This window comes from Ornithorhynchus anatinus, chromosome 11 (assembly GCF_004115215.2).
Source record: "Ornithorhynchus anatinus isolate Pmale09 chromosome 11, mOrnAna1.pri.v4, whole genome shotgun sequence".
Lineage (NCBI taxonomy): Eukaryota > Metazoa > Chordata > Mammalia > Monotremata > Ornithorhynchidae > Ornithorhynchus > Ornithorhynchus anatinus.
Genome location: NC_041738.1, coordinates 31,935,174 through 31,961,571, shown reverse-complemented (window position 1 = coordinate 31,961,571; position 26,398 = coordinate 31,935,174). Strand labels below are relative to the sequence as shown.

The 26,398-nt window shown below is 45.3% G+C and overlaps 1 protein-coding gene across 1 annotated transcript in view; it reads right to left on the bottom strand.

Annotated features, from left to right (window-relative positions):
- Nucleotides 1–6,108: 6,108 nt before the first annotated feature.
- Nucleotides 6,109–26,398, bottom strand: part of CHST8 (carbohydrate sulfotransferase 8) — a 307,225-nt gene continuing 286,935 nt past the window's right edge. The window contains exons 3-4 of the mRNA XM_007671503.3: nucleotides 12,604–12,641; nucleotides 6,109–8,123 (exon numbers count right to left, since the gene is read on the bottom strand). Of these exons, the coding sequence (XP_007669693.2) occupies nucleotides 6,975–8,123; nucleotides 12,604–12,641 (1,187 nt within the window). The 3' untranslated portion in view covers nucleotides 6,109–6,974. The remainder of the gene's footprint in view (nucleotides 8,124–12,603; nucleotides 12,642–26,398) is intronic.

The window sequence follows — 26,398 nt, the reverse complement described above, 5'->3', positions numbered from 1 at the left end:
ACAGAGAAGGAAAGTGACTTGCCCAAGGTCACAGAGCAGACAAATGGTAGAGCTGGGATTAGATCCCAGATTCTTCTGACTCTCTGTCTTGTACTGTAACCACTAGGGCCACGCTTCTTCTTTTTATCCTAAGAAATAGAGGCCCAGGTCACACAGTCAGTCAGAAATGGAGCTTGGCAGAGAATACAACATTCCCACTGCCTGGTTTAGAAATCTATCTAGTGGACAACAACAGCTCTCTTAACAATCAGCCCCTTGGTCCTGCAAGAAGCAGTGTGGTCTAGTGGACAGTTCATAGGCCTGGGAGTCAGAGGACCTGAGTTCTAATTCTGACTCCACTTGTCTGCTGTGTGACCTTGGACAAGTCACTCAACTTCTCTGTGCCTCAGTTACCCCATTTTATAAAGTGTGGATTAAGACTGTGAGCCCTGTGTGGGACATGGACTGAGACTAACCTGATTATGCTATATTGTGCTTAGTACAGTGCCTGACACAAACTAACTGCTTACCACAAATCCGTTAAAAAAAAAGAGAATCAACAAAGAAAGAATATGAGGCTGCTACTGTTCTTCAAGCAAATGGGCAGTGCTGATTAACTCCTCCTGACAAAGGCAGGCATTGTGGCAGAGCAAACACCAAAGAGTCTGAAGGACATATTAATGTCTGTCTCCCCCTCTAGACTGTAAGCTCATTATGGGCAGAAAATGTGCCTAATTCTGCTGTACTGTACTCTCCCAAAAGCTTAGTACAGTGCTCTGCACACACTAAGCACACAATAAATATGATGAATTGATTGACTGATGGACAGCAGCCAGATCTGCCTTTGCATTTCCCAGGCAGATTTGAAAGTCATGCATAGAAAGAAATGAATCAGAGAAGCCTCTTGTCTGAACTGCCTGGGCCCAGGCTCGAACATTTTAAGGAAACAAACAGGGTCCTCATCCCTGATTTCATTCTAAGAGAAAATGCCATCTTTCCAAGGCTTCAGAAATGATCCTAGATCAGGGGCAGCAATCAACAACTCATTGAATATGCTGGCCTTGCAGGTAGCTGGGGGCCTGGGCCAGAAATAATGAGGGCTGAGCCAGGAGTCAGGGAGGCTGAACAGGACTGAAAAGAGTTGGGTAGCTTGGGAGAAGGCATTTTTGAGATAAGTAGATATTTGACATTTCTCAGCAAGACTCCAAAGAATGAGTTTTGTTGCTGAAATGCTCATACTCCCCTTGTTGAGGAGCGCTTTCTCCTTATGTAGGGTTTAAATACTCTAGACTGCTAACTCATGCAGTGAGGCAGATAATGAGGGATGGAAACAAAGGCAAAGCCAGTGGCCCTGCTGCTTCAGCCAAGAGAAAAGTCTGTCAGAAACTGATCCCCTGCTGTTCCCAGGGCTTGACTGGTTGGGGGCATGCAGTGGGTATGTGGTCTGGACCACCTTGGTCATGAGGTCCACGGAGACCCCAGTAGCTTTTTGGGTTGTCCAGACTAGCTTTAGCAGCCACCTTGCCCAAAAAGCTGTGGGGACCCCCTCTCTTCCAAGGGGTGGCCCTGCCCCTTGAAATAAGAGGCAGTGGGGCTTAGTGAGAAGTGGCATGGTTTACTGGAGAGGGCATGGGCCTGGGATTAAGAAGGACCTGGGTTCTATTCCCAGCTCGGCCACATGTCTGCCCTGTGACCTTGGGCAGATGGCTTCACTTCTCTGGCCTCAGTTACCTCATCTGGAAATTGGAGATTAAGAGTGTGAGCTCCATGTGAGGCAGGAACTGAGTCCAACCTGATTAACTTGTAACTACCCCAGCATTTAGAACAGCGCTTGGCACATAGTAAGCTCTTAACAAGTACCATAATTATTATTATTATTATTAACTTGAAGGGTCCTAAAGTGAAACCCCCTGCTGGCAAGCCTGAGATACAGTGCTTAGAACAGTGATTGACACACATTAAGGGCTTAACAATTACCATCATTATTACCTGATGGGGGTTTTTTTTTTTAATGGTCTTTGTTAAACAATATGTGTCTAAGTGCTGGGTAAAGCCTGAGATAATCAAGTTGGACACAGTCCCTGGACTCACAGTCTTAATCCCCTTTTTACATATGGGGTAACTGAGGCACAGAGAAGTGAAGGGACTTGCCTGAGGTCTCTCAGCAGACAAGTGGAAGAACCGGGATTAGAATACAGTCCTTCTGACTCCTAGGTCCGTGCTCTTACCACTTGACCGAGCTGCTTCTCCTGTCCCTGATAGATTCTGGGCTGGAGCTTCCTCTAGCCTCTAGCCCCCAAGTCTGTCTCCTGGGAGTCACTGCACAGTGTGTCCACTTGATAATAGTAATAATCAAAATGATAACTGTGGTATTTTTTAAGCTCTTACTAAGTGCCAAGCAATATGAGGAGCAGTATTGCCTAGTGGATAGAGCACAGATGTGAAAATCAATTTCAGATAGGGGAAATTTAGTAGAGTATAATTTTACATGCATAAGTGCTGTAGTGCTGTGGGGCTGGGGTGAGTATCAAAGTCCTTAAGAGAGAGGTACACCACCAAGTCCATAGCAGAGGGCAGATAGAAGAAATGAGTAATTAGTCAGGGAAGGCCTCTTGGAGGAGATGTGATTCTAGGAGGGTTTTGAAGGTGGGGAGAGAGGGGGGTCTGTCAGATATGAAGGAGGAGGGAATTCCAGGCTAGAGGCAGCACATGGACAAGGGGTTGGAGGTGGGACAGATGAGACAGAAGTACAGGGAGAAAGTTGGTGAGGATGGTGAGAGCACTTCATTACCACTCAGAAATGGGTTCTGAGACCCTTAAACTCACCTGGTCCAGCTACCATCCAATTAGCATCAGGTTTGAGGTGGGTCAATAGTCACCCATCTCCTCCTTTGGGTATGCTGCACAGGTGATAAAAAGTAAATACTTGATTTAACTCCTTTCATTCATTCAGTAGTATTTATTGAGCACTTACTATGTGCACAGCATTGTACTAATGGCTTGGAATGTACAATTCGGCAACAGATAGAGGCAGTCCCTGCTCAGTGATGGGGGAGAATATCACGGGGAGCAAGAGGGGTGCTGGTAAATGATAAGGATGGTATTTGTTAAGCACTTACTATGTGCCGAGCACTGTTTAAGTGCTGAGCACTGTTCCAAGTGCTGAGCACTGGTAAATGATTTTTCCTCATTTGTAAGGCTAATGAAATCAGCCGGGATCTTCCAAGACCTCGGACTCAACGTCTCTCATGAGCTGTGTAGTAATAATAATAATAATAATGATGATGATAATTATGGTACTTGTTAAGCACTTAATCTATGCCAAGCACTGTTCTGAGTGGGCTAGAGTAGATACAAATTAATCAATTTGGACATAGTCCCTGTCCCACATGGGGCTTACACTCTTAATCTCCATTTTATAAATAAGGGAACTGAGGCCCAGAGAAGGAAGTGACTTGCTCATGGTCACACAGCAGACAAGTGGCTGAGCTGGGATGAGAACTGAGGTCCTTCTGACTCCCAGGCCCCCGCTTTATCCACAAACCATGCTGCTTCTCTTGAAGTTGGTACTTAACACTCTTTGTGGTGAGTTGGAAAGAAGAGGGAGGGAAATCAGCACTTGGAGGAGGGAGAAGGACCAACCCAAGAACTGGCCACTGACTTTGGGGTTAGCTCATTGGATTTGCACCTCAAAGATGGCTGAACAACAACAAGAATAATGCCCCCTTATCTTTTGTTCTGAGACGCTCTTCTCTCCGTCCATTCCTGTGAGAGGATCACCACAAGACAGCCACAGAGCAGAAAGGAAGAGCCACCCGAAAGAGAAGTTGGATGCTTTTCTAAAGATCTATTATTTGTAATATACACGGTCTCTTTCTGTTCCTGGGCTATAATAGTTAAGGCTGTTCTAATCACCCCATTTACTGAAACTCCCAAAGCAGGCATTTTAAGTCAGGAAAGGTATTATAGAAATGCTGGTACCCAAAAGAAATTTGTTTATATCCAGCATAATTTAGGTCCTTATGTGAAGTGCAGGAATTTATGCTTGCAATATCTCACTAGGGAAGGAAGAAAGCGGAGGCAGCATCTCCATAAAACTTTCTCTCTCTCCCCCCACCCCCCATCCAAGTCTAAGTGTGAAACATTCACTCAGATCCCTTTGAACACACCTTTGTATTTTCAGATTTCAGGCATCTGGAAATCAGTCAAATTTATTTTTGTAGTAGTAGTAGGAATAGTATTTATTAAACACTGCGTGTGGAACACTCTACTAATGCTGCGAAGGAATACATAGGTGGGAATTAGAGAAATGCACTGTCCCTCATGGGGCTTTTGTGCTCCAAAATAACATTTTTCCTCTCATAGGTTTTGTGGAAAAGGGAGAATTTGGAAGCAGGAGAACAAAAGGACCTAACAATAACTCTTCATCTGTCTTTATTTCCCCTCGATAGGCAGGAGGCTTGAAAGTGGCTTTGGGTCTACTATTCTCTGCCTGGGTCCACAAAGAAATTATCCAGATAATTCAGCCATAACCTTCTCTTTAGTCCTTAATTATCTAGGTGCCTATCTAACAAAAAGACTATTTGGGTTTAGAATACCTGGCTCACTAAGCAAAGTCTTTTGTGGGGGCCTGAATTACCTGGATAAATTAGTAATATGGCCCCAGCATAAAAAGCACAGTCATACACAATTGGTAAGGTAGAAAATTTGCTATAATTGGAAGCTGCATGTACTAGTAGACAGAACATGGGCCTGGGAGTCAGAAGGACCTGGTTTTTAATCCCTGCTCTGCTACTTGTCTGCTTTGTGACCTCTGGATAGTCATTGAACTTCTCTGTGCCTCAGATACCTCATCTGTAAAATGGGGATTAAGCCTGTGAGCCTTAAGTGGGACATGGTCTGTGTCCAACCCGATTAGCTTGTGTTTAGCCAGTGCATAAAACTGTGCCTGGCACATAGTAAGCATTTAACAAATACCATTAAAAAAAATGCAGCCATAAAGCGCCTGGCAAGGGTAACTAGGGTAGGATTACCCTGATGGTCAGTGAGTGGTCAGCCAAGACCCCAGGGAGCTTCGACCCCTCCCAGACCCATGACCTGCTGCCGGGAAACAGAGGTCAGTGAGCTGCCCTCATTTAAGTTTCTCTGTGTTCCTATCCTTGTCCTAGAAGGAAGGAAGCATTTTACGTGTGGCCAACAGAGGTCTCTCTCTCCTGCTCCCATTCCATTCTCTCACTGACTTAATTTTCGGGGCCAGAGGAGGAGTGTGCATGGGTGCTCAATTGGTCTGACATCACGGGCTGTCACTTTAATTAAAGTTACATAAGTGGTTCCCCTCTTCTCCCCTTCCCCTCAACCCACAGAACCAACTGTGACTACCAGTCCTTCCTTGGGGTGGGGGAGAATCTCCCTGCTGTGAGCTGGGGTTCAACCTTTCCATCTCAGCTGAGATCCCCACAAATATGGCAGGTTTTAGAGGAAACTGAGGGTCTGCACCTTCCCAGTCTCAGGTGGCCAGCCAGCTTTCACAGAAAGCAAACCCTCTGCAGCGGCCGGACCCTCTGTTTAAATATAGGTCCGTTTCCTTTAGCCGTCGACTTTTAAGAAAACAGTCGACGCTCAGGGTGAGTCGATACATTAAGTCCAAGATTTATGCTAATGCACAGGTTTAAAAGAATCTTAATGGCTCTTAATAGTATGCATAAAGATGGAAATGTTCTCTTGTATTTTATCCTTTTGCAGATGAATGTGCCATAAGGGAAATCTGGAAAAGAGAGGCTGGAGCTGGCCGCTGTGAGTTACAGTGTACGGTTAAGAATGGAATCAGCAGAATCGCTAAGTATTCCTGTACTTGCTTTCGCCGGTATGTATTTGAACATCATTCTCCAAACCTGATGCCTTTTCTCGATCCTATTTTGCACACAAAAACACACACACACATCACAGAAAGGAGATGGAAATCAGTTTCCCTCTCCATATTTCTGCTTCTTAAATGCCTGAAGAGGGCTTGTTGATGTATGTTGCTCAGAAAGAGAAAGCATAAACTCTCTGCCAAGCAATGACTTGACATGGAAGTCTGGGCAAAAGTCATCCACCTCCCATATCGGAATAACACATAGTTCAGACAAATCATGATTTAGGAAAACCATGTGCTTTATTTGGGAGTCTGGTCAATCAATCAGTCAATCAATTGGTGGTATTTATTGAGTGCTTACTATGTGCAGAGCACTGTACTAAGTGCTTAATTTAAAAGGAAATGTATCTCGTGTGTCCCATGAACAGCAGCTATAGAAAACCTTGCAAGTAGGGATTGTTGTAGCAACTCTCCAATGGAGGAAATGCTACTTTTCTTTAGAGTCCCCAAACCTTTCAACATGGCAGCCACTAGTGCGCCCTCAGAGCAGCCCCATAGCTCCAGGGATCACTTTGGCGCACTGCTGCAGCCCTTTGATCTAGCTTGGCCTGGGTGTCCCCTGGACTCTGAGCTGCTGTAGTTCTCCCTTTTCCAATTTGGTGGTCCCCACTCTGTAAGGGGTCAGGAGGGCCCCAAGGAGTGGAAGGTGCCAAGGTGACCATGGAGGAGCAGACTGGTCTTCCCTCCCCATCCCTGTGTGCACCACCACCACCACCACCACCACTTTCTCTCGATTCTTCCGCATCCTAATGGCAGACCTAACCCCTGGCCCTCCAAGGGAGCAATCCCCAATCCGAAGGCCCTGCCCCACTGCCCCCTGCTAGAGTTGGGCCTGGGAGATGCCCAGCTAAAGGGCTGCTCCCTTCTAGAGTGGAACCTGGATAACCCCACCGGTGAAGGGATCCACATGTGGTTGTACACATTTCCTAGAGAGATCGGTGCTTTGCCTGGAACGCCGGCCCACGGGCTTGGAGGCGACGGGACCAGGAAATGTCCCTCCAACTGGCCCACCACTAACAGGTTGGTGCCTGACCGTGAGACCAGCCTGACCTTAGACTGGGTCACCTCTTTCTCCCACTCCTCAGTAAAGATCATCAAAAGGCTTGGTATAGTTGAACATCAAATAATCCATATAATAAAAATCATAGGTTCGTTGTCTCTGGGACGGGGACAGCTGTGCAAAGTATTGCTGGGTGATTTTTGTGGTGGTCCTCTCCTCGTCGGAGTGCCTGTCTTTGAATCGGGGGAAAGTCAAGTTCTGGGGTGCACCAATTAGGCGGAGGAAGAAATTGGCGTCGTCCTCCATGCTCTCAAACTTCCCCACAAAGTCGTAGTCTATAAGGCAAGGGCTGCAGAGCCTGTTGATGTGATCCCAGTGGATATCCATCCCCACTGGCTTGTGCACATCCAGGAGGTACTGGATGAATTCCTTAAACTTCACCCCAGAGCCTGTCCTTAAAGCTTCTCGGGTGGCATTGACCCGGTACCGGGAGATGATAGCTCTACCGAAGACGGGGTGGTAGTAATTGTTCGGATGCTCAAATTTATCCCGGAAAGCCGAGACCAATTTCTCAAAAGGTTCCCGGATAAAGAGCATCTTGGTGTAAGTGTTCAGTCGCCGATATATACCTTTGCGGTCGAAGCTGTCCAGCCTCTTGAGGAAGTTTCCGTAGTGGACTGTGTCGTGCTGGATGTCTTTGGTGGAGGCGGCCAGACCGTTCAGCACCATGAGGACACGCTTCCAGTTGGAGCAGCCGGCCTTGGGCACCTCACAGTACAGGATCCGGTATTTGTCTTCCACGAAGATCCGGGAGACGTGGTAGGGGGTGATGGTTCGGCGGGTGTTGCTTTTGTATTTGGAGCAGGTCTCCCGCATGATCTTCTTCCGCTCGCTCTGCACCCGGTAGAGGCCCTCCCAGCGGTCGTCCCCCATCCCGGATCGAAGCTGGGCCAGGGTGTCGGCGGAGCTGTTCAGGGGGATCAGGACAGGGTTCTTTTTGAGGAAAAACCTCCTCCGGTGCTTGTGGGTGTGGCCTAGGCTCATATCCAGCCCCTTTCTCTCAATGCCCATTCCCTGGAGCCTGCCCACACTGGACTTTCTCTCCAGGCTCTGAACCTTGTTGGGGAAATTCTGAGGTGGGCTGGGGGGATCACGAGGGTCGCCCTTTGGCGACTCAGCTGCCCGCAGGTCCGTGTTTCTCTCATTCTGGTCACTGCTTGATATACAGTCCTGAGAGGAAACAAGAAAAATGAATAAGAGCCAAGATTTGCCATCGGCAGTTGGAATTGAATATGGCAGTTACATTCATATTGTTTTCGGCTAAACTACAGAATGACATTTACAGAGCATAACCTACTTCCTACAAGCAATACATAGCAATAATAATAATAATGATAGTATTCGTTAAGCGCTTATTGGATGCCAAACACTGCGCTAAGTGCTGGGGAAGACACAATCAGATCGGCCACTGTCCCTGTCCCACACGGAGCTCACAGTCTGTGGCAGGGAAAACAGCTATTTAATCCCTACTTCACAGATGAAGGAACTGAGACACAGAAAAGTAAAGAGATTTTGTCAAGGTCACACAGGAGGCAAGTGGTGGATCTGGGATTAGAACTCAAGTCTCTTGACTCCCAGGCTAGTGTCCCCTCCACCAGAATGTACTACTTCAAACAAGTATGAAAGTGAAACTTTTTTTTAACCAGAATAGTGAGTAGGCATTCTGGGTCAAGGAGGAGGGGGTGTGTTTGTGGCAAGTGAGAAGCTACTGAGAGTGAGGGAGGGGGTTCCACCACCCCAGAAAGGGCTGGATCAGGGTGACACCATAGCCTCCTGTCACTGCAGCCTGCAGCAAAATAACTTTCCCACCGAAATGACTGTTCTGGCCATTTTGGTATTACTGACACCATGTCTCTGCCCGGTCTTATTTAGTTTCGCTCCTGGCACCAAGACTCAATAACACCTTTACCTTTTTCACCTTTTGACGAGGTGAATAGCCCAGCCTAATGATATTCTCCAAAATCACAAACATTTTTAAAACCAACCAGACTCAGCTCGCATGCACTTGGGTTAATGGTCCCTTGGAATAAGGCAGAATTCATTACCCCCCTTTAATGGGGGCAGAGAATCAGGTCTTGGGCCTGAAAAGATTGGTGCAAACTCCAACTTCTCTGGATCAAAAGAAGTACAGGTCTTCCTCAAAATGAAGATGCTTTGAGTTATGCATTCAGTCATATTTATTGAGCTCTTACTATGTGCAGAGCACTGTACTAAGCGCTTGGAATGTACAATTTGGCAACAAGATAGAGACAATCCCTGCCCAATAATGAGTTATGATGAATCACACACTTATTTCTACTTTGATACTCATTTTCAGCTTTACCACACACCGGTTGCAATTTTACAGCACTAGTCTTTTTTTATGGCACTAGCTCCAGTGGGCTACTTTGTGGTGGAATCCACCCTGAGTCAAATACACCAAATGTATGTAGCTGCGTTACTTATCTGAAATTGTGTACAGAATTCTGGGTAATTTGGGGGAAAAAACACAGTATCCAACCTGGGTTCAGGAACGAATCCTTCACTTATAAAGTTGGTCCTATGAGGAAATTAAATTCCAAATCAACAACATTTAGATTTCCCACCCAGCAGGGCTGTGAGTCAGAGCACTGTCTGAATGGGGGATCTCGGTCTGGGCATGCTTTACCCCTTACACCAGTAGAGGGATCCTTGCATACTGGGAGAGATCATTTACTAAAAGGATAAAGAGGAACCTTTTTATGTTGAAACCCAAGTTCCAGACATTTATAGTTCATTTCTACCAATAAGTTTTCTCCTTAAGGAGAAATGTCTGCTTCTATGCACCTTCTCCAACATGATACCCCTGGCAAATACCTTCTTGTTGGGAAAGAGATAGTTCTTCATAGCCCTTTCTAATGAACTCTCCCTTCATACTACTGTACATTTCCTGGAAATGGAATTCCCAAGGCTAGGCTCCAAAGGATAATAATAAAAGGATCTTGGCAACGAGCTCTCCCGCTAAGATCTTCCCAGAATGAGAAGCCCAGGAGACCCTAACTTTAAGAGATAGTGAGGTTCTTCAGCCAAGGGCCATTTTTTTCTACCACAGAGTTCGTTAAGCACAGTTTTGACATAGGTCATGCAAAAGTGAGGGAGCAGGCGAAGAATGACAATAAGGTAAATCCAGGAGACAGAGCCCACAGGAGCAGCAAGCAGGAGAAGGTGTCTCGTGAATCCTTTTAGTTTGGAAAACAGAGGGCCTCCTTCTTACGTCTAGCCCATCCATAAATGAATGGTATTTACTGAGCGTTTACTGTGTACAAAACACTGTACTAAGTGTTTGGGAGAGCACAATACAACCAAGTTGGCAGACACCAGCCATATGCACCTAGATCTAGAAACCCAGAGGCAAGGTTAGGATCATTCTCTCCATTTTCAACAAGCACCCGGAACCCTGGATAAAGAGATGAATCTATGCAAAAGTTATCTGATGCACAATATTGTTCTGAGCGGGTCCCTCCAAGGCCCGACCTACACTTCACCAAGGTGGTATGTTAAGCGCTTATTATGTGCCAGGAAAATCAGGTTGTGGTGGGAAGTGAAGCATCTAGAAACAGGGGAATGCTTGCTGAGCTATGTCATCAGTGGTGAAGGTTTCTCAATCAATCAATAGTGGTATTTATCGATTGCCTGTTCATTAAATCATATTTACTGACTGCTTATTGTATGCAGAATACTGCACTAAGCACTTGGAAAGTACAATTCAGCAATAAAGACAGAAAATCCCTGCCCACACCGGGCTTACAGTCCAGAAGGGGGGAGACAGACATCAAAACAATCAATTGTATTTATTAAGCACTTACCATGTGCAGAGCACTGTACTAAGCACTTGGGAGAGTACAGTACAACAGAGTGGGTAGACGCATGTGTCCAACCTGATTTCCTTGTACCCACCTCAGTGCTTAATACAGTGCCTGGTACATAATAATAATAATGATAATTTTATTTGTTAAGTGCTTAAGTGCTAGGTATTGTTCTTAGCTCTTGGGAGAGTACAGCATTTGCAAGACATACATTTCCTGCCCTCAAGAAGCTTACAATCTAATATGGGCACAGACAAAAAAAAGTATTTTCAGTTAAGTGAAAGCTAGAGCAAGATCTAGTATAAAGCAGAAAGCAGTTCAAACACATCTAGAGGACACAGCTGAACAAAAAAGAATTTCAGCCACTTGTATAAATAACATATAAAGAAAAATTAACATACGTACATGAGAGCCAAAGATTGGAAGATGTGGGGATTGATCTGAGGCAAGTGAAGTACTGTGATTTAATTGAGGGAGGCTTCCTGTAGAAGCTGGGATTTTAAGATAATTTTGTCTATAAATTGGGGATTAAATCAATCAGGGGTATTGACTGAGTCCCTACACATGAAGAGCATGATACAAAGTGAGCTAGAAACTACCATACAACAGAATTGGTGGATGCGATTCTCTGCCCACAAGGAGCTTACAGTCTACAGGTACCTGTTCTCTGTACCCCTTAGTCTGTGAATCCCATGTGAGAGAGGGACCGTGTTCAAACTTAGTAGCCCATGCTTAGAACAGTGTTTAGAACAGTGCTTGACACACAGAAAGCACTTGACAAATTCCATAATAACAATAATAATATGTAAAAAAACAAACTTTGCAGGCCCTTAGTGGTGTGTTACACCCACCACGCCTCGGCGATATCGCTACGGTCAGTGATGAGAAAGTGTACGTGGTGTTGGGCAAATCAATTATCAGTACAATCAATTCCTTCATGCAGGTTCTTGGTCCCCAAATCTCTGTGACTGGACTGAGGCTTATCAGGCATTTAGGACAGGTGACTCCCACCTGAGCAAAAGAATAGAAACTTCTGCCTTTAGAGAACTCCTGAGAGAATGGAAAGAGGCTGTGCACCTCCCCTCTTATTGTTCCCAGAGGAAAACATAGGGGGAGGTATGTGTCTTGCCACAAATCACTCAAGACATCTGCAGATGTTTCCAGTAGCTCAACCCATTCCGGCGCCTGTCAGGGGTTAGCATTTAGTCAGACAAAACCAGGAACTGCTGTTCTCTGTGAGTAATATTTTCCTTTCCTAGACTCAGAAGGTCAAATGGAAAAACGCAAGACAAAACTGTATAAACGAGAGACCCCTCAGTTGACCGAAGAAGGCCCTGCGCGTAATATGCCCACACAAGATCAGCAGACTCCCCAGAGCTCAGGGCAGTGAGAAGTAAGTTGAGTCACAGTAAGTAAATTGAATGGATCCAAAGCCACTAGATGGAGCAATCCCATCAGGTTATTCTGCCAGCTCCTCTCAACTAGCTTCATCACTGCTCCTTCTCATTCCCACTATTTGAAGCAAAATGCAAACATGATTTTTTTTCCCCCCTTTAGATTTACTACGTCTATTACCTGGGCCCAAAGCAGCAATCTCTCAGGGAACTAGGAATTCATGGATGAGAACATTTAGATCTAACTTTCTTGCACTCGAAGGGAAAGGTTGAATCTGGTTTTCTTTGGTCCAGGGGTTATCTGATCATTTAATTCCTTCATTAGCCTATCTCCCCTTTTTCATTTTCCCTGCTTTGTTTTCCAACTCCCCCCAGGACACAGGCACAAAACTGCATTTCATCCCTTTCCAGGACACTGTTTGCAAAACTTACTTTTTTGAGTTGTTGTGGTCTAACGTTATACCTTATTCCTAGAAAGGAAAAAAGGAAAGAACATTACTATCAAGCAACAACACCCAGAAAAATCAGTGGTAATAAAAACACTCTCTCCAGGTTAAAAAAAGAAATCTCAAGGATATTTTCTTTTCATGTGGGGTGGAATTAGTCCAACCTTGAAGCAACTCATCTCTGAGCCTTGTGATGATGTGACATTGAAAGACGGTGTTTATCGCTAATGAGATTTTACACATATATTAATTGTCTGCTTTTCTTTCAAATAGAATATGACGTACGGTCCTAGGAGCCAGACCTAATTCCAGCTCTGCCACTTGCCTGCTGTGTGGCCATGGGCAAGTCACTTCACTTCTCCGGGCCTCAGTTCCTTCATCTATAAAATGGGGATTGAGAGTGGGACATGTGGGACAGGGACTGTGTCCAATTCGATCTGCTTGAATCCTCCCCAGGGTTTAGTATAGTGTCTGCCACATAATAAAATACCATAATTATTATTATTCCAAATTTCTCCCCAACCTTAGGAAGGGAATCTCGCTTAGCCGCTTCTGTTTCACTGGGGATGGGACAGGAACTCACAGTCAGTTGAGTCAACTGGCAGAACTCAGCCAATTGGGACCTTGGGATCCCAAAGCCTTATCCTCTAGGCTGTAAGATCTCCCCATCTAGATTGTAAGCTACTTGTGTGCAGGGAGGGAATGTGTTTCTGAAGTATTGTACTCTCCCATGTACTTAGCACAGTGCTCAGCATACATTATGTACTCAATAAAAGTCATTGATTGATTGATTGATCACAGAAGATTGTTCCTATGAAATCAGCTTCTAGGCTGCTATTAGCTCTATCTGTCCGGTGGGAGACCTATCAAAGCCCCTGGTCGAATTCCTCATGTGCTCACTGCTGGCTTTCTGAGTCAGTCAGTCAGATTAATTCACTGAGCAGTGTGGCTTAGTGGAAAGAGCCCGGGCTTGGGAGTCAGAGGTTGTGGGTTCTAATCCCACCTCTGCCACTTGTCAGCTGCGTGACTTTGGGCAAGTCACTTCACTTCTTTGTGCCTCAGTTACCTCATCTGTAAAATGGGAATTAAGACTGTGAGCCCCATGTGGGACAACCTGATTACCTTGTATCCCCCCCAGCGCTTAGAACAGTGCTTTGTACATAGTAAGCGCTCAACAAATGCCATCATTATTATTATTACTGCACACTTCAGAGCAATGTACTAAGGTCTTGGGACAGTGCAATAAAACAATAAACAGACACATTCCCTGCCCAAAATGTGAAGTTACAGTCTAGAGGACTGTAGAGAGAGTGATAGAGTGCAACTATCCAGTTAGATTGGCTCCCAGAGCTGTTCATGTTGGGGTCCAAAGTAATACCATCTTGAAGGGGGCTTCACCAAGGTTGGAGCTGGTAGTTTTCCGTGGTCAGGAATGGGAAAGCTGGGAATCATGACTGGTTCCAAGGGGAGGAGACTAAGGGTGGGTTTTGAATCACTGAAACACATTCCTATGTGGCTTTCACCCAGGGTGCAGACCTTGATGCTCACACCAGGAAGCCTCTAGTTCAGGGTTCACAATGAACCCTTGCATAAATCCCCTTCCCCATTTAAAATGCAGAGGGAGGGGGTGACTGGTCACCAGAGTTCCCTGCTTAGGAGGGCAACTGCAGCACAGATTCCAGATTCGAGCCCATAGCCTCCCTTCTAGTGCTCACCCACAGACAGAGGGGCAGCACCGAGCCTCGACCAGAGCAGAAACAGCCTGGGAGGAACCAAACCAAGGAACCAGTATTCATTCATGAACCACTTTGGGTCTTTGAGACTGTGCCTGGAACTTCACAGGGTGTTATCCTTAGGAACTGTCATTTGAAAGGTACCAAATGACCTTTGGTACATATAAATGCTCACACTTGGGTAAATAACAAAAACAACTTTGGCTCACTGCAATTTACTGGATAAACTATAATAATGAATTTGTGGCATTTGTTAAGCTCTTACTATGTACCAGGCACTGAACTAAGTGCTGGAGTAGATACAAGCAAATCACTTGGACACAGTCCCTGTCCCACATGGAGCTCATAGTCTTAATCCCCATTTTATAGATGAAGTACCTAAGGGACTGAGAAGTGAAGTGCCTGGCCCAAGGTCACCCAGCAGACAAGTGGCAGAGGCAGAATTAGAACCCAGGTCCTTCTGACTCCCAGGCCCAAGCTCTATCCACTGGGCCATGCTGCTTCTTGTCAGCACTTGAATATTGGTGGAAGCAGGGGACAACCCTCAGGACTCTTCACGATACTTTGCTTTGCCAGGTCCTGAATAGGGAAGGACCCAAATCCTATTGCCCTCTTCGCATCGATCAATCATCAATGGTACATACTGAGCACTTACTGGGTACAGAGTACTGTGCCAAGTGCTTGGAGAGCACAAGAGTATTGCTATGCAGATCCCTGCCCTCAAGGAGCTGACAGACTAGAAACATCTAAATCACTCTTCGGAGTAATGGAAGCATCTGGGGAAGAGCCAGAAAATTTTCAAGGCCCTTGAATAGCCTTAGAGCTGCCTTGTAAATAAGCTACCCAAATATACCAGCATCATCTGTGTCTTACCAGCCAGCCAAGCCCTATGATGAAATGACTGAAATGCCCATTCTTTCCTTTTCAGTCACCAAGGGCCAATAGGGATTATTTCCAAGTTTCAGTCCAGGCCTACAGCCATTTACTAAATGGTATTCTGGTGCCTGGAAAGTGATTCTGCCTCCTTCACACAGACTGCCTAGATAGAAGCATCTGGCTGATTCCTTGCTAAGTAGAAGAATGGATAGTCAGGACAGTCAGGTACTTTGCAGTGAGATTTTGCTTGAAAAGTCCTTTCTCTCAAAGTCCAAAATCTTAACCGGAAACCCTTTTAACAGGGACTGACAGCCTGGGACAGGTATTCACAATAATGAAAACCCCCAACAATTCACATGACTGAATCCAAAATACAAATAGTCAAAATTATGTCAGTGATCAGGCAATTTTAACTTGGTTAATATGCAGACTTCGGGTTGCTCATGTACAATTACAAACATGAATTTTGCAATTTCCTGGTGCAACAGCATAATTACAGACACACTGGGCTGAAGCTCTGATTTTATTGCTCCATTTACTCCTACAGCTTTGGGCTTCATTATTATTATTTTTTGGGTTATCACAGTTGGCTCTATTAAATCACTTTTCCTCCTCTGTGTCACAGATATGGAGATTTACTCTGGCTGTCAGGACTGTCAACATATATAGATAGGAATTTGCATATTTAAATATTTATTCTAGCACAAACTAGTTATGCCAACCAGAGTCAGGCAGAGAGGGATCGGGTAACCTACTTTTTTCCCTGTAAAAAGGAGATGTCAAAATCATCCAACTTTATTACTTGGGAAAAAAAAAGACCACTTCAGGCTTATCACAATTCAAATTGCAACAAGTAAAGAGACTTTGAGCTTCTTCAGCAAAAACGAAGGCAATGAATTGGAGGTTGGGGCAGGTTGGGAGAGGGAAGTCACCCAGAAAGGTGTCTTGTTGTTCTGGAGTTAAGTTAGGAAAGTCTGTATTTCCTAGGCCTTTCCAGTTTTATTTCAGAGCACACATCCCACTTATCAAATCTTTATTTCCTAATTCCTATGTAAGGACTGGAGGTATTGCCATAAAATGGGAAACAGTGTTATCTAATAATAATGTTGGCATTTGTTAAGCACTTACTATGTGCAAAGCACTGTTCTAGTGGGAAGAACCTGAGCCTGGGAGACAGAGTCTAGTGCTGGCTTCACCACTTGTCTGCTCTGTGACCTTGGGCAAGTTGCTTAACTTCTCTGTGTCTTGGTTTCTTCATCTATAAAATGGAAATTAAATCTTCTTCTCTCCTACTTAGTTTGTGAGCCCCATGTGGGAAAAGGGACTGTGTCCTCCCTGATTATCTTGTATCTACCCCAGCACTTAGTACAGGGCCTGGCACATAGTAAAAATTCAAGATATACCATAAAAACAAATGCAGTTTTCTCCAGTGTTCTGGCAAATCAGGGGATGCACCCATCTACCCAGAATAGACTGTGGAAAAAGCAACCCCTCCTGGATAAAACTCCTGGATTTAGTTTGAGCTCCAACCCTGGATTGCTGGATGGTCTTGGCAAATTACTTAACCTCTCTGGGCCTCAACTTCTACTTGTGGAGAATTTTCCTTCCTCTCCCTGTCCCCCCCAAGTCTCCGGATGTCTTGATGATGTACGTGACCAATGAGAGAGTCTACCCAAGACTCGTGAGATTGGGGAATGGAGATGATCCTGGAAAAGTAAAACCAGAACCAGCTGCAGCAAGGCTGTGGTATAAGGAAAAAGTCCCAGAACAGGTGTTCCCATCCCTGCTGCCTACTGTCTCCATTCCCCACAGCCCCAGCTCTCCCATTCTACCCTATCCTGGGAGCAGCATATCCTGGTGGAAAGAGCCCAGGCCTGAGAGTGAGATGACTTGGTTTCTAATTCCAACTCTACCATTTACCTGCTGTGTGATCTTGGGCAAGTCTCCTAACTCCTCTGTGCCTCGATTTCCTCATCTGTAAAATGGGAATTCAATACCTGGTCTCCCTCCTATTTACACTTGTGAGCCCCACGTAGGGCAGGGACTGTGTTTGACTTGATTATCTTGGGCCTACCCCAGTGCTTAGTACAGTGCTTGGCAAACAGTAAGCTCAATGAATACTACAATTATCATTATTATTTTTACCTTGGGCTGCATGTCCAACGTCATCTTTGGTGGCTGGCCTTTCCTGTCCCTAGCCCAGAAAGCTTGTCACTGCAGCTATCGCTGTCGACCCCTGGCCACTCACCCAATCTCTGGTAGCCTGTCTACTACCAGGGTGGTGGTTAAACATTATATATTGTTTCTTACTTTCAGCACCATCTGAAAAGATGATAATAGTAATATTTGTTAAGTGCTTACTGTGGTAGACTCAAGATAATCAGGTGGGACAGAGTCTCTGTCTCACATGGGGCTTGAAGTCTAAGTAGGAGGGAGAAAGATCTGGTTTTGATCAGCAGGTGAACTTGCCTACTTAACTGGGAAGATTAGGAAAATGAGATAAGGTACAGGCTATATTCCCACCTCCCAGCCTGATCCAGGTCCCCAGATATAATAATAATAATGGTATTTGTTAAGCACTTACTAGGTGCCAAGCACTGTTATAACTGCTGGGGTAGACACAAGGTAATCAGGTTGTCCCACATGGGGCTCATGGTTCTTAATCCCCATTTTACAGATAAGGAAACTGAGGCACAGAGGAGCAAAATGACTTGCCCAAGGTCACACAGCAGACAAGATATCAGTTTCCTTGCCTGATCTATAGGCAGTGTCTTAATCTTGCTGAGTCTCTGATCCTGGCTCTCACCCTACTATGACATGGAGGGCCTCAAAGCTATGCTTGAGCTCAAAGACCAAGAAGGTTGGTGGTTGGGTGAAAAGGGCAGCACACAGCTGCTGACACTTACAGGTAGTTGCTTCCAATTAGAAGAAACTCGAGACAAGTGCTTAGTACAGTGCAGGTGCTCAATAAATCCTTCTGCTGTTACTACTAGTACTGCATACTACCCCAAGCAGCCAGCAGTCTTGTCTTAGCAAAGGTGAATTCTTCAGGGTCATCTGCCCTACTTGAAAAATAACAATAATAATGATAACTATAGCATTTAAGCACCTATGTGCCAAGAACTGCACTAGGCACTGGGGTAGATACAAGATAATCAAGTCAGACACAGCTCCTGCCCCACATGAGGCTCACAGACCAAGTGGAAGGGAGAACAGGTAGTGAATCCCCATTTTACGGATGAGAAGACCGAGGCCCAGAGCAGTTAAGTTCCTCGCCCAAGGTCACCCAGCAGACGAGTAGCAGAGTCAGGATTAGAACCCAGGTCCTTTGCTCCCTGGCCTGTGCTCTTTCTGTTAGGTTATGCTACTTTCCTGAAGAAGCTTCAGAAAAAGCAGTTTAGAGAAATAATAAGTGTAATCCCTGTTCCCTTGATGTAGGAGGAGAGACCACCCATTCCAGTGTCAGGACACTGCATGTTTTTCAGACATAGGGCATCGGGAAGCTTCCCTGCAGTGTAAATCCATCCTTTCAGGAGCATAACTGGAGGCCGGTGGCTCTCTGCCTCCCCGCTAAGCTCTTCTGCAAGTGAGAAACCCTGCCGAGAACCACAGAGAGGACTGAAGCAGTGTGGCTTCAGTGGAATCTAATGCCCCTCTCCCACACCAGGCTTCAGCCATCCCCACTTCCTTCTCCCGCTAAGAGGACACTAGTAACACCCAGTTTGAGCAAGCACTCAGTTTCCCCCTCCCCTCAAACACAGATTTTCAGGACAACTAAACCCAGTGGGACCTAACAGGAACTGAGGCAACTACACACGATGATACACAACTGAGGGCTCTCAATAAATACCTCGTGACCGACAGACTATGTTACCCCTTTATCAGGCCTGCTGCTTAATTTCTTTTTAGGCCCTGAACCTGGATGCACGTTTTCATTTTCATGACTGATATAAAAAAAATAAAAGGGAGAAAAACTCATTTCAGGTCTCTAAAAGCATTTTTCTTTCCACGGGGTCCCCTGGCTCTTAAGGAAGCTTGGCACCTGATATTGTCCTGACAGCGGACCTGCTGCCTTAAATGGATCTCTCCTGTTTCACAGGGAGCCTCACAAGTCATTAATGGCAGGCAGAATACAACCACTGCAGTGTCTTCAGTTTCTCCAAGGGGATCCGGGGGAGAGGGAGGAGCCCCCAGGACTATTATGCCCGAGAGGCTATTCCATCCTCAACCCTGCCTCCCTCCTTGCCATTATCGGCTCCCTGCTCGGGTTTAAGAACCATGTGTTTATGACAGGGATAAGTCCCAGCGATTGCTTTCTGTGCCTGCCCCTCTTTCATGTGCCTCCCTCTTCTCCTCCGCTTTTATCTCTTCCCAGCAAACAAAGACTCCTTCGCTTCATGTCTCACCAACTCTCGGGGCTCTAGTTTTTCCCCTCTCTGAGGCCCAATGAAAGCTGGGAGCTTCAGAAACTTCCTGTAATCAAGTGGCATGTGTGTGTTTCATTAACTCTGCTCTAATTGCCCTCAAAGGCCACCTTCCTCATCGGCCTGTTAGCTCTGCCACGACAGGAGCCCCGGAAGGCTCGGCAGCTCCAGCTCACAATGGAATAGGCCTGCTCAGGTGTTCTCCCTGAGGGAAGGGATTCCAAGGAATAACAGGAATCTGGCCAGCCCCCAGCATGTCACTGGGAACCGAAAATCTTATTTCTGAAGGGTCTGACTTAGAAGAGAGGTGCTAGGAAGGGCAAGGTGAGGAATATTTCTCATTGTGGGCAGGGAATGTGTATGTTGTTATATTGTCCTCTCCCAAAAACTTACTTAGTACAGTGCTCTGCACACAGTAAGTGCTCAGTACATTTGATTGAATGAATGCTTTCAGAAATGGGCTGGGATATAGGGTTTATTTATGCTCAAAGCACTCAAGTTGTAGCAGTATACTTCCTACCACCAGTCTCTCACCCCACCAGACCGATGACCAACTCCACTGGTAACCCCTGCCAATCTCTCACCTTGCCATCCTGGGGACTCGGTCCAGACCTGCCCAGAGCTGGGGGGTCCATGAGGGGCTTCAGCAGTGACAGTGTGAGGCCTCCGCATATTTCAGAATGTTGGGAAGACAGTCATGACTGGACATGGAAGGGCTGGATGGCAGCACTGCAAGGTCCCATGCTGTCCAGTCCCCAGGCTGAATCCAGAGCCTTTTAGGCTGTTACTAAGTTTTTACTGTTCCTTCTTTCCTTATGTGCCCATTGCCAAATCCCTCCCCTCTTATGCTTAGATTGTGACCTTGCTAGAGAACCAGGGACCAAGTCTAATTCTTACCCCTGTATTTTTTTCTCAGCACTCAGTACTCAGAAGGTATTTAATAAATACTATTACTATTGTTTTGTTGGTCACTCCATAGGCTGACCAAATTGAGAGGGGCTCGGGACTCTCCCCTCTGTGACTCCTCCTCCATTCAGGGTCAGGGGAAGGTGGGTTCCGGCCTAAAGGCAGGCTAGGTCTGGTGGGTCCTTTTAGGCAGGCTGTGCCTGGTGTCAGTTATTTTGTCAGTCATTGGTATTGACTGAGGTCCAGTGCCCAGAACACTTTATACTTAGAGAAGCAGCATGGAAAGAATCTGGGCCTAAGAGTCAGAAGGCCTGGGTCCTAATCCCAGCTTCACCACTTGCCTGCTGGATGACCTTGGGCAAGTAATTTAACTTCTCTGGGCCTCAGTTTCCTCTTCTGGAAAATGGGGATTCCCTCCTATTAAGCTGTGAACACCATATGGAACAGGAACTGTGTCAGAACTGATTATCTTGTATCTCTCTCAATGTTTAGTACAGTGCTTGGCACATAGTAAGTGCTTAACAAATAACACAGTTATTAACAATTATTGTTAGCAGCAATAGTTCATAAGATAGATAGAGGTGGAGGAGGGGCCAGGGGAAAGTCATGTCAGCAGTGTTCACTATTCCAGGGACAGTGGAGAATTAAGGGGTCCCTGTCTTTGAGGAGATTACAACTTAATAAGGAAGATACAATGCTCCAGTCACACATACACACAAACAATAATAATAATAATAATGGTATTTGTTAAACACTTACTATGTGCCAGACACCGTACTAAGCACTGGGGTGGACACAAGCAAATTAGGTTGAACACAGTCCCTGTCCCAAGTAGGGCTCATGGTCTCACTCCCCATTTTATAGATGAGATAACTGAGGCCCAGAGAAGTGAAGTGACTTGCCCAAGGTCACACAGCAGATCAGCGGCAGAGCCAGGATTAGAACCCAAGACCTTCTGACTCTCAGACCTGTGCTCTAGCCATTACGCCATGCTGTTTCTCATGCCCGGGAGTGGGCCCTGACTAGAACAACTTCCAGTAGTGTCCACGGGTCCTTGTTGTGACCCTGAGGATACATGGTGTCATTTACCCCTGTCCCCTCCTCTGTTTCCTTCTATGCCACTCCCAGCCAGGGAAACAAAACAAATAAGAAAATACTTTTTCTTTTTGGTTGGGATGGGGACAACATGTATGGCAGCTCCCAAACATATGCTACAATCGATTTGGATTGGTTTGTTATTTCAGGACATAAGCTTCCAGCTGGCAGGGGCAGCGATATCCAATGCCATATACAAGGCTCAGGGCTCTTAGAAAGTGGGACATGGGTGAAGAATGTGGATTTGGAAACTGGTCCTCCCAAAGTCATGAAAGAAGACAATCTATGGGATGGGAGGATGGGAGGAAGTTCTCGGTGTATTCACGGTTACTCACCCGTGCACCTAATCATGTGAACCTGGCATATGTGACCCTGGCCAGCCCTCAGTCATCTGTTCCTCCTGACTCTGGCTTCATGATACCTTAAGAAGCATCTTTCACTAGGCAACCACTCCATGGCTACCTCCTGCTCCCTGGCATGATAGCTTTGGTGGCAGCTGGCACTGGGTTTTATCAGCTGTCCCAAGTTGATCTTTCCAGGAAGGGACTTAATCTTCAGCCAGAGGAGGGACCCAGAGTAGTCTTAGGCTTGCATAGAGGTGAGTAATTCTGCATTCCCTTTAGAAGTCTGCCCACCCAGTGGACGGAAGCAGAGCAAAATTTGGTCACTGGGAGGAAACTGGAAGTCACCTAAGCTAGGCCAGAAGTTAAAAGGAAGTAGCCAGCTAGAGTCAACATCTCCTTGGAAAGAGTCCAGTTCAAGTGAAGGGAGAACTGTTATGAGTTTAGTAAAAGGAGATTTTGGGTCCAGATCAGACATCCAGAGCATTACTGCACATATTGACTTACACACTCTACTATTTATCTAAGCACTTAATCATCCACATATCCATTTTTTCTTCCCATCTGTAACTTATTTTGTGTCTGTCTTTTGGCTAGATTGTAAGCTCTTGAGGCTTTGTATGCTCCCAAGTATTTAGAATAGTGCTCTACCCAGAGTAGGTGCTCAAAAAACATTATCAAATTGATAGAAGGTTCACCAACAAAGTGGGTGAGAAAGTCTGAATCCCATTGCTTAATTGGGTCCCATTTCCCTCAATGGGCTGGGCCACCTAACAGTATCCCTGATTCCAATTTACCAAGCATCAGACTCACTCTTCCAGCTAATATCATAGAGAGCGTGGTGTCAGTTATGGAGAGAACTCAGCTTGGCACACACAGACACCCAACCACAACATACGCACCTTCATTGGATGTGCATTCTCTTTCTGGGGCAACCTCATCATCAGTCTTTACTCTCCATTTTCACTTTATCAAGATTCAGTTTATGAACTAGACCCAAGGTATGGCTTGTGCTTAGCAGAAGCAGGGAGACGGATAACTTGTGAGACAATCCAAGTTGTCTATACAGCCAATATGGATTATTTAAATGAGGGATCTAGACTCATGGGGAATACTCTCTTGAGGTCACAAAATAATTATGCATGCAGCCTTTAAGTACTACTTGCCTAGCTGTGAAAAAAAATTGTGATATTTGTCAAGTGTTTACTATGTACCAAGCACTGTTCTAAATAAAATAAGCAATCAGCTCCCAAATGGGGCTCAGAGTGCAAGTAGGAGGGAGAACAGTGTGCTTAATGGGAAGAGCCCTTGCCTGGGAGTCAGAGGACCTGGGTTCTAATCCCATATCTGCCACTTGTCTGCTGTGTAACCTTGGGGAAGTCACTTCACTTCTCCGTGTCTCAGCTAACTCATCCGTAAAATGGGGATGAAGACTGTGAGCCCCATAAGGGATATGGAATGTGTCCAAACTAATTATCTTGTTTCAACAGTGGCTGGCACCCAGTAACTGCTTAACATATACTATTAAAAAAAACCAAAACAGGTACTGAATCCCCATTTTGCAGATTAGGGATATGAGGCACAGAGAAATTAAGTGACTGGCCCAAGATCACAGTGCAAATAATTGGCAGAGCAGGGTCTAGAACCCAGTTCTCCTGACTCCAGGAGCAAGCTCTTTCACCTAGGTCGCACAGTGAAGCAATTTTTGTCAGGTTGGAGAATTCTGGACAAAGCCATACAAAACCAAAGAAAAATGGAGTGTGTAGATCCTTTCTCTTTTCCCCTAGCTGCCAAACATTTTGCTAATACCATTTTTTATTCATATTAACCAAGATTGGAAAGGTGCAGACCGCAGGAATTGTAAACGGAATAGAAAAGAGAAAAACACCTGTCCTGAAATGGCAAACCAATACGAGAATGATTGGGAATGCAATTACTGCCTCTCATTCTAGATGAACTCATTCTAGAGAAGCAGCATGTCCTAGTGGATAAAAAGCATGGACCTAGGAGTCAGAAGGACCTGGGTTTTAATTCTAGTTCTGCCACTTGTCTGCTGGGTGACCTTGGGTAAGTCACTTCACTTCTCTGTACATCCGTTACCTCATCTGTAAAATGGGGATTAAGACTGTGAGCCCCACGTGGGACAAGGATTGTGTCAAACCCTATTATCTTGTATCTATCCCAGCAATAAGTACAGTGCCTGACACATAGTAAGCACTTAACAAATACCATTAAAAAAAAACAACCCAAACCAAAATAACTAAGTTCAGGCATTGCCCAGCAGTTGTGACTCGGCAAAATCACTATCTTCACATCACAGCGTATGTGGGAAGATCTCAAGTTCCTGAATGAAACATCAGAGACTAAAATTAGATCCAAGTATTGGCAGTCACATAGCTAAGATTGTTTCAGTATTTCCAATGGAAACCACATCCTGAACAATTAAAGCCAAGGAGAAACCGTAGGAGGCTTCAAGGACTTTAAAAAACATAACGTTTTAAAAATATAAGCGTGAACACTCAGGATCCAAGATGATGGGTAATGAAGCGATGTTAGGTCCAACTTCAGATAGCGGGAGAGTGAGGCAGTGTCTTTAGGCTCCACCTTTGCACGGGTGGTTACAGGAAATTGGCAGGGAGGTGCTGACCTATCCAATGCAATCAGCAGCTGTGGGAACAGGGAACCAGAAGGGGGATGCAATGGCTCTGGAGCAAGTCAGGAATAACCTTGGAGAAAGGCTGTAGATTCAGGTATTTCAGTTGGCTTCCAAATGACATCGCTGAGCTGTGCTACAGGCAGCAAACAATGGGTCATATCTAGGGAAGCAACATGGCCTAGTGGATAGAGCACAGGTCTGGGAGTGAGAAGGACCTGGGTTCTAATGCTGGCTATGCCACTTGTTTGCTGTATGACCTTGGGCAAGTCACTTCCCTTTTCTGTGCCTCAGTTAAATCGTCTGTAAAATGGGGATTAAGGCTATGAGCCCCAATGCAGGACAGAGACTGTGTACAACCTGACAACCTTGTACCTACCCCAGTGCTTAGTACAGTGTCTGGCACATAGTGAGTGCTTAATGACTACCGTCTAAAAAAAAATCAGGAATTCAGAGGTTCTTGCCATTGACTCCCTGGAGACTCAATCATCAATCAATCAATGGTATTTACTGACCACTTACTGTGCTCAGGGCACAGTACTAAGACTGTAAACTCATCTCTGGACTGTAAGCTCATTGTGGGCAGGGAACGTGTCAGTTTATTCTTGTATTGTAGTCTCTCAAATGCTTAGTACAGTGCTCTGCCCTCAGTAAGCACTCAATAAATGTGATTGAATGAATGAATTAATGAAGAGCTTGAGAAAGTAATAGAGTTGGTAAACATGATTCCTTCCCACAAGGAGCTTAGAGTCTATAGGGCACTCTGACGTTCTAAATTGACAACAAAACTCTCCTGCAAAACTTCAAACCTGTCTCTCTCTTGAAGTCTGGAAGGATGAATTTAAGTGCAGATAAAGTACTTCACCAACTGAGGGACTGAGAAATGATGAGTGATGGGTCCCAATTTCTAGCTAAACAACAGGTCTGTTTCTCTTTCTAAAGGTCCTTTTCAACTGCAAGTGCAATGTTTTATGCCTGAGTGTTGCACAAGCAACCTTTCCCATTAGCACTTTGTAGGTCACCTGGATTTTTGTGTACACTAAACATACAAACAGGGCAACTAGAACTGTCTCATCTGGAAAATGCTTTCTGCATTAACAATGCCATTCTCGTACACTGGTTCCTGGAGATACATTTTACAGACTGTTAGCCCCATATGGGACAGGAACTGTTTCCAACCTGATTGACTTGTACCTACCCCGTACAATACATTTTGTGGTAAGAAGTGGCCATATGTATTACTATTTCACATTCCATCCACTCAACCTACCCCCTCTGAGGGTATCATTTTGCTGATAATGGACAAATGACAGAAAACCAATTCCAATTTGCAACCTATGACCACAGCACAGAGGTTTCTGCCGCAGAATTTGCAGGCAGAACTGGATAGCCACAACTTGAATAGGACTAATGGTAAGTATTGAGTTCCCCCTGGGTGCAGTGCACAGTATGAAGCACTTGGGAGAGAGTTCAACAGTTACACAAGACACATTCTCTGCCCAAAAGGATCATAGACCTGTCCAGGATGAAAAGATCCCTGAGGACTAAAGTCACAGGACACACAGATTTCCATTTCTTATTGGAGTGGGTGCAACTCGGTTGCTTTACAGATTCAGTACAGTTCCAAGACAGAAAATCAGTTTGAAGAAAACTTTGGGGTTTCATCCCAGCCTATGTCTGGGAAGCCCTACACACAACCAAGGATTTTAATCAGTAACAGAGTTTAATGCAGTCAACAAATTCTGATATCTAT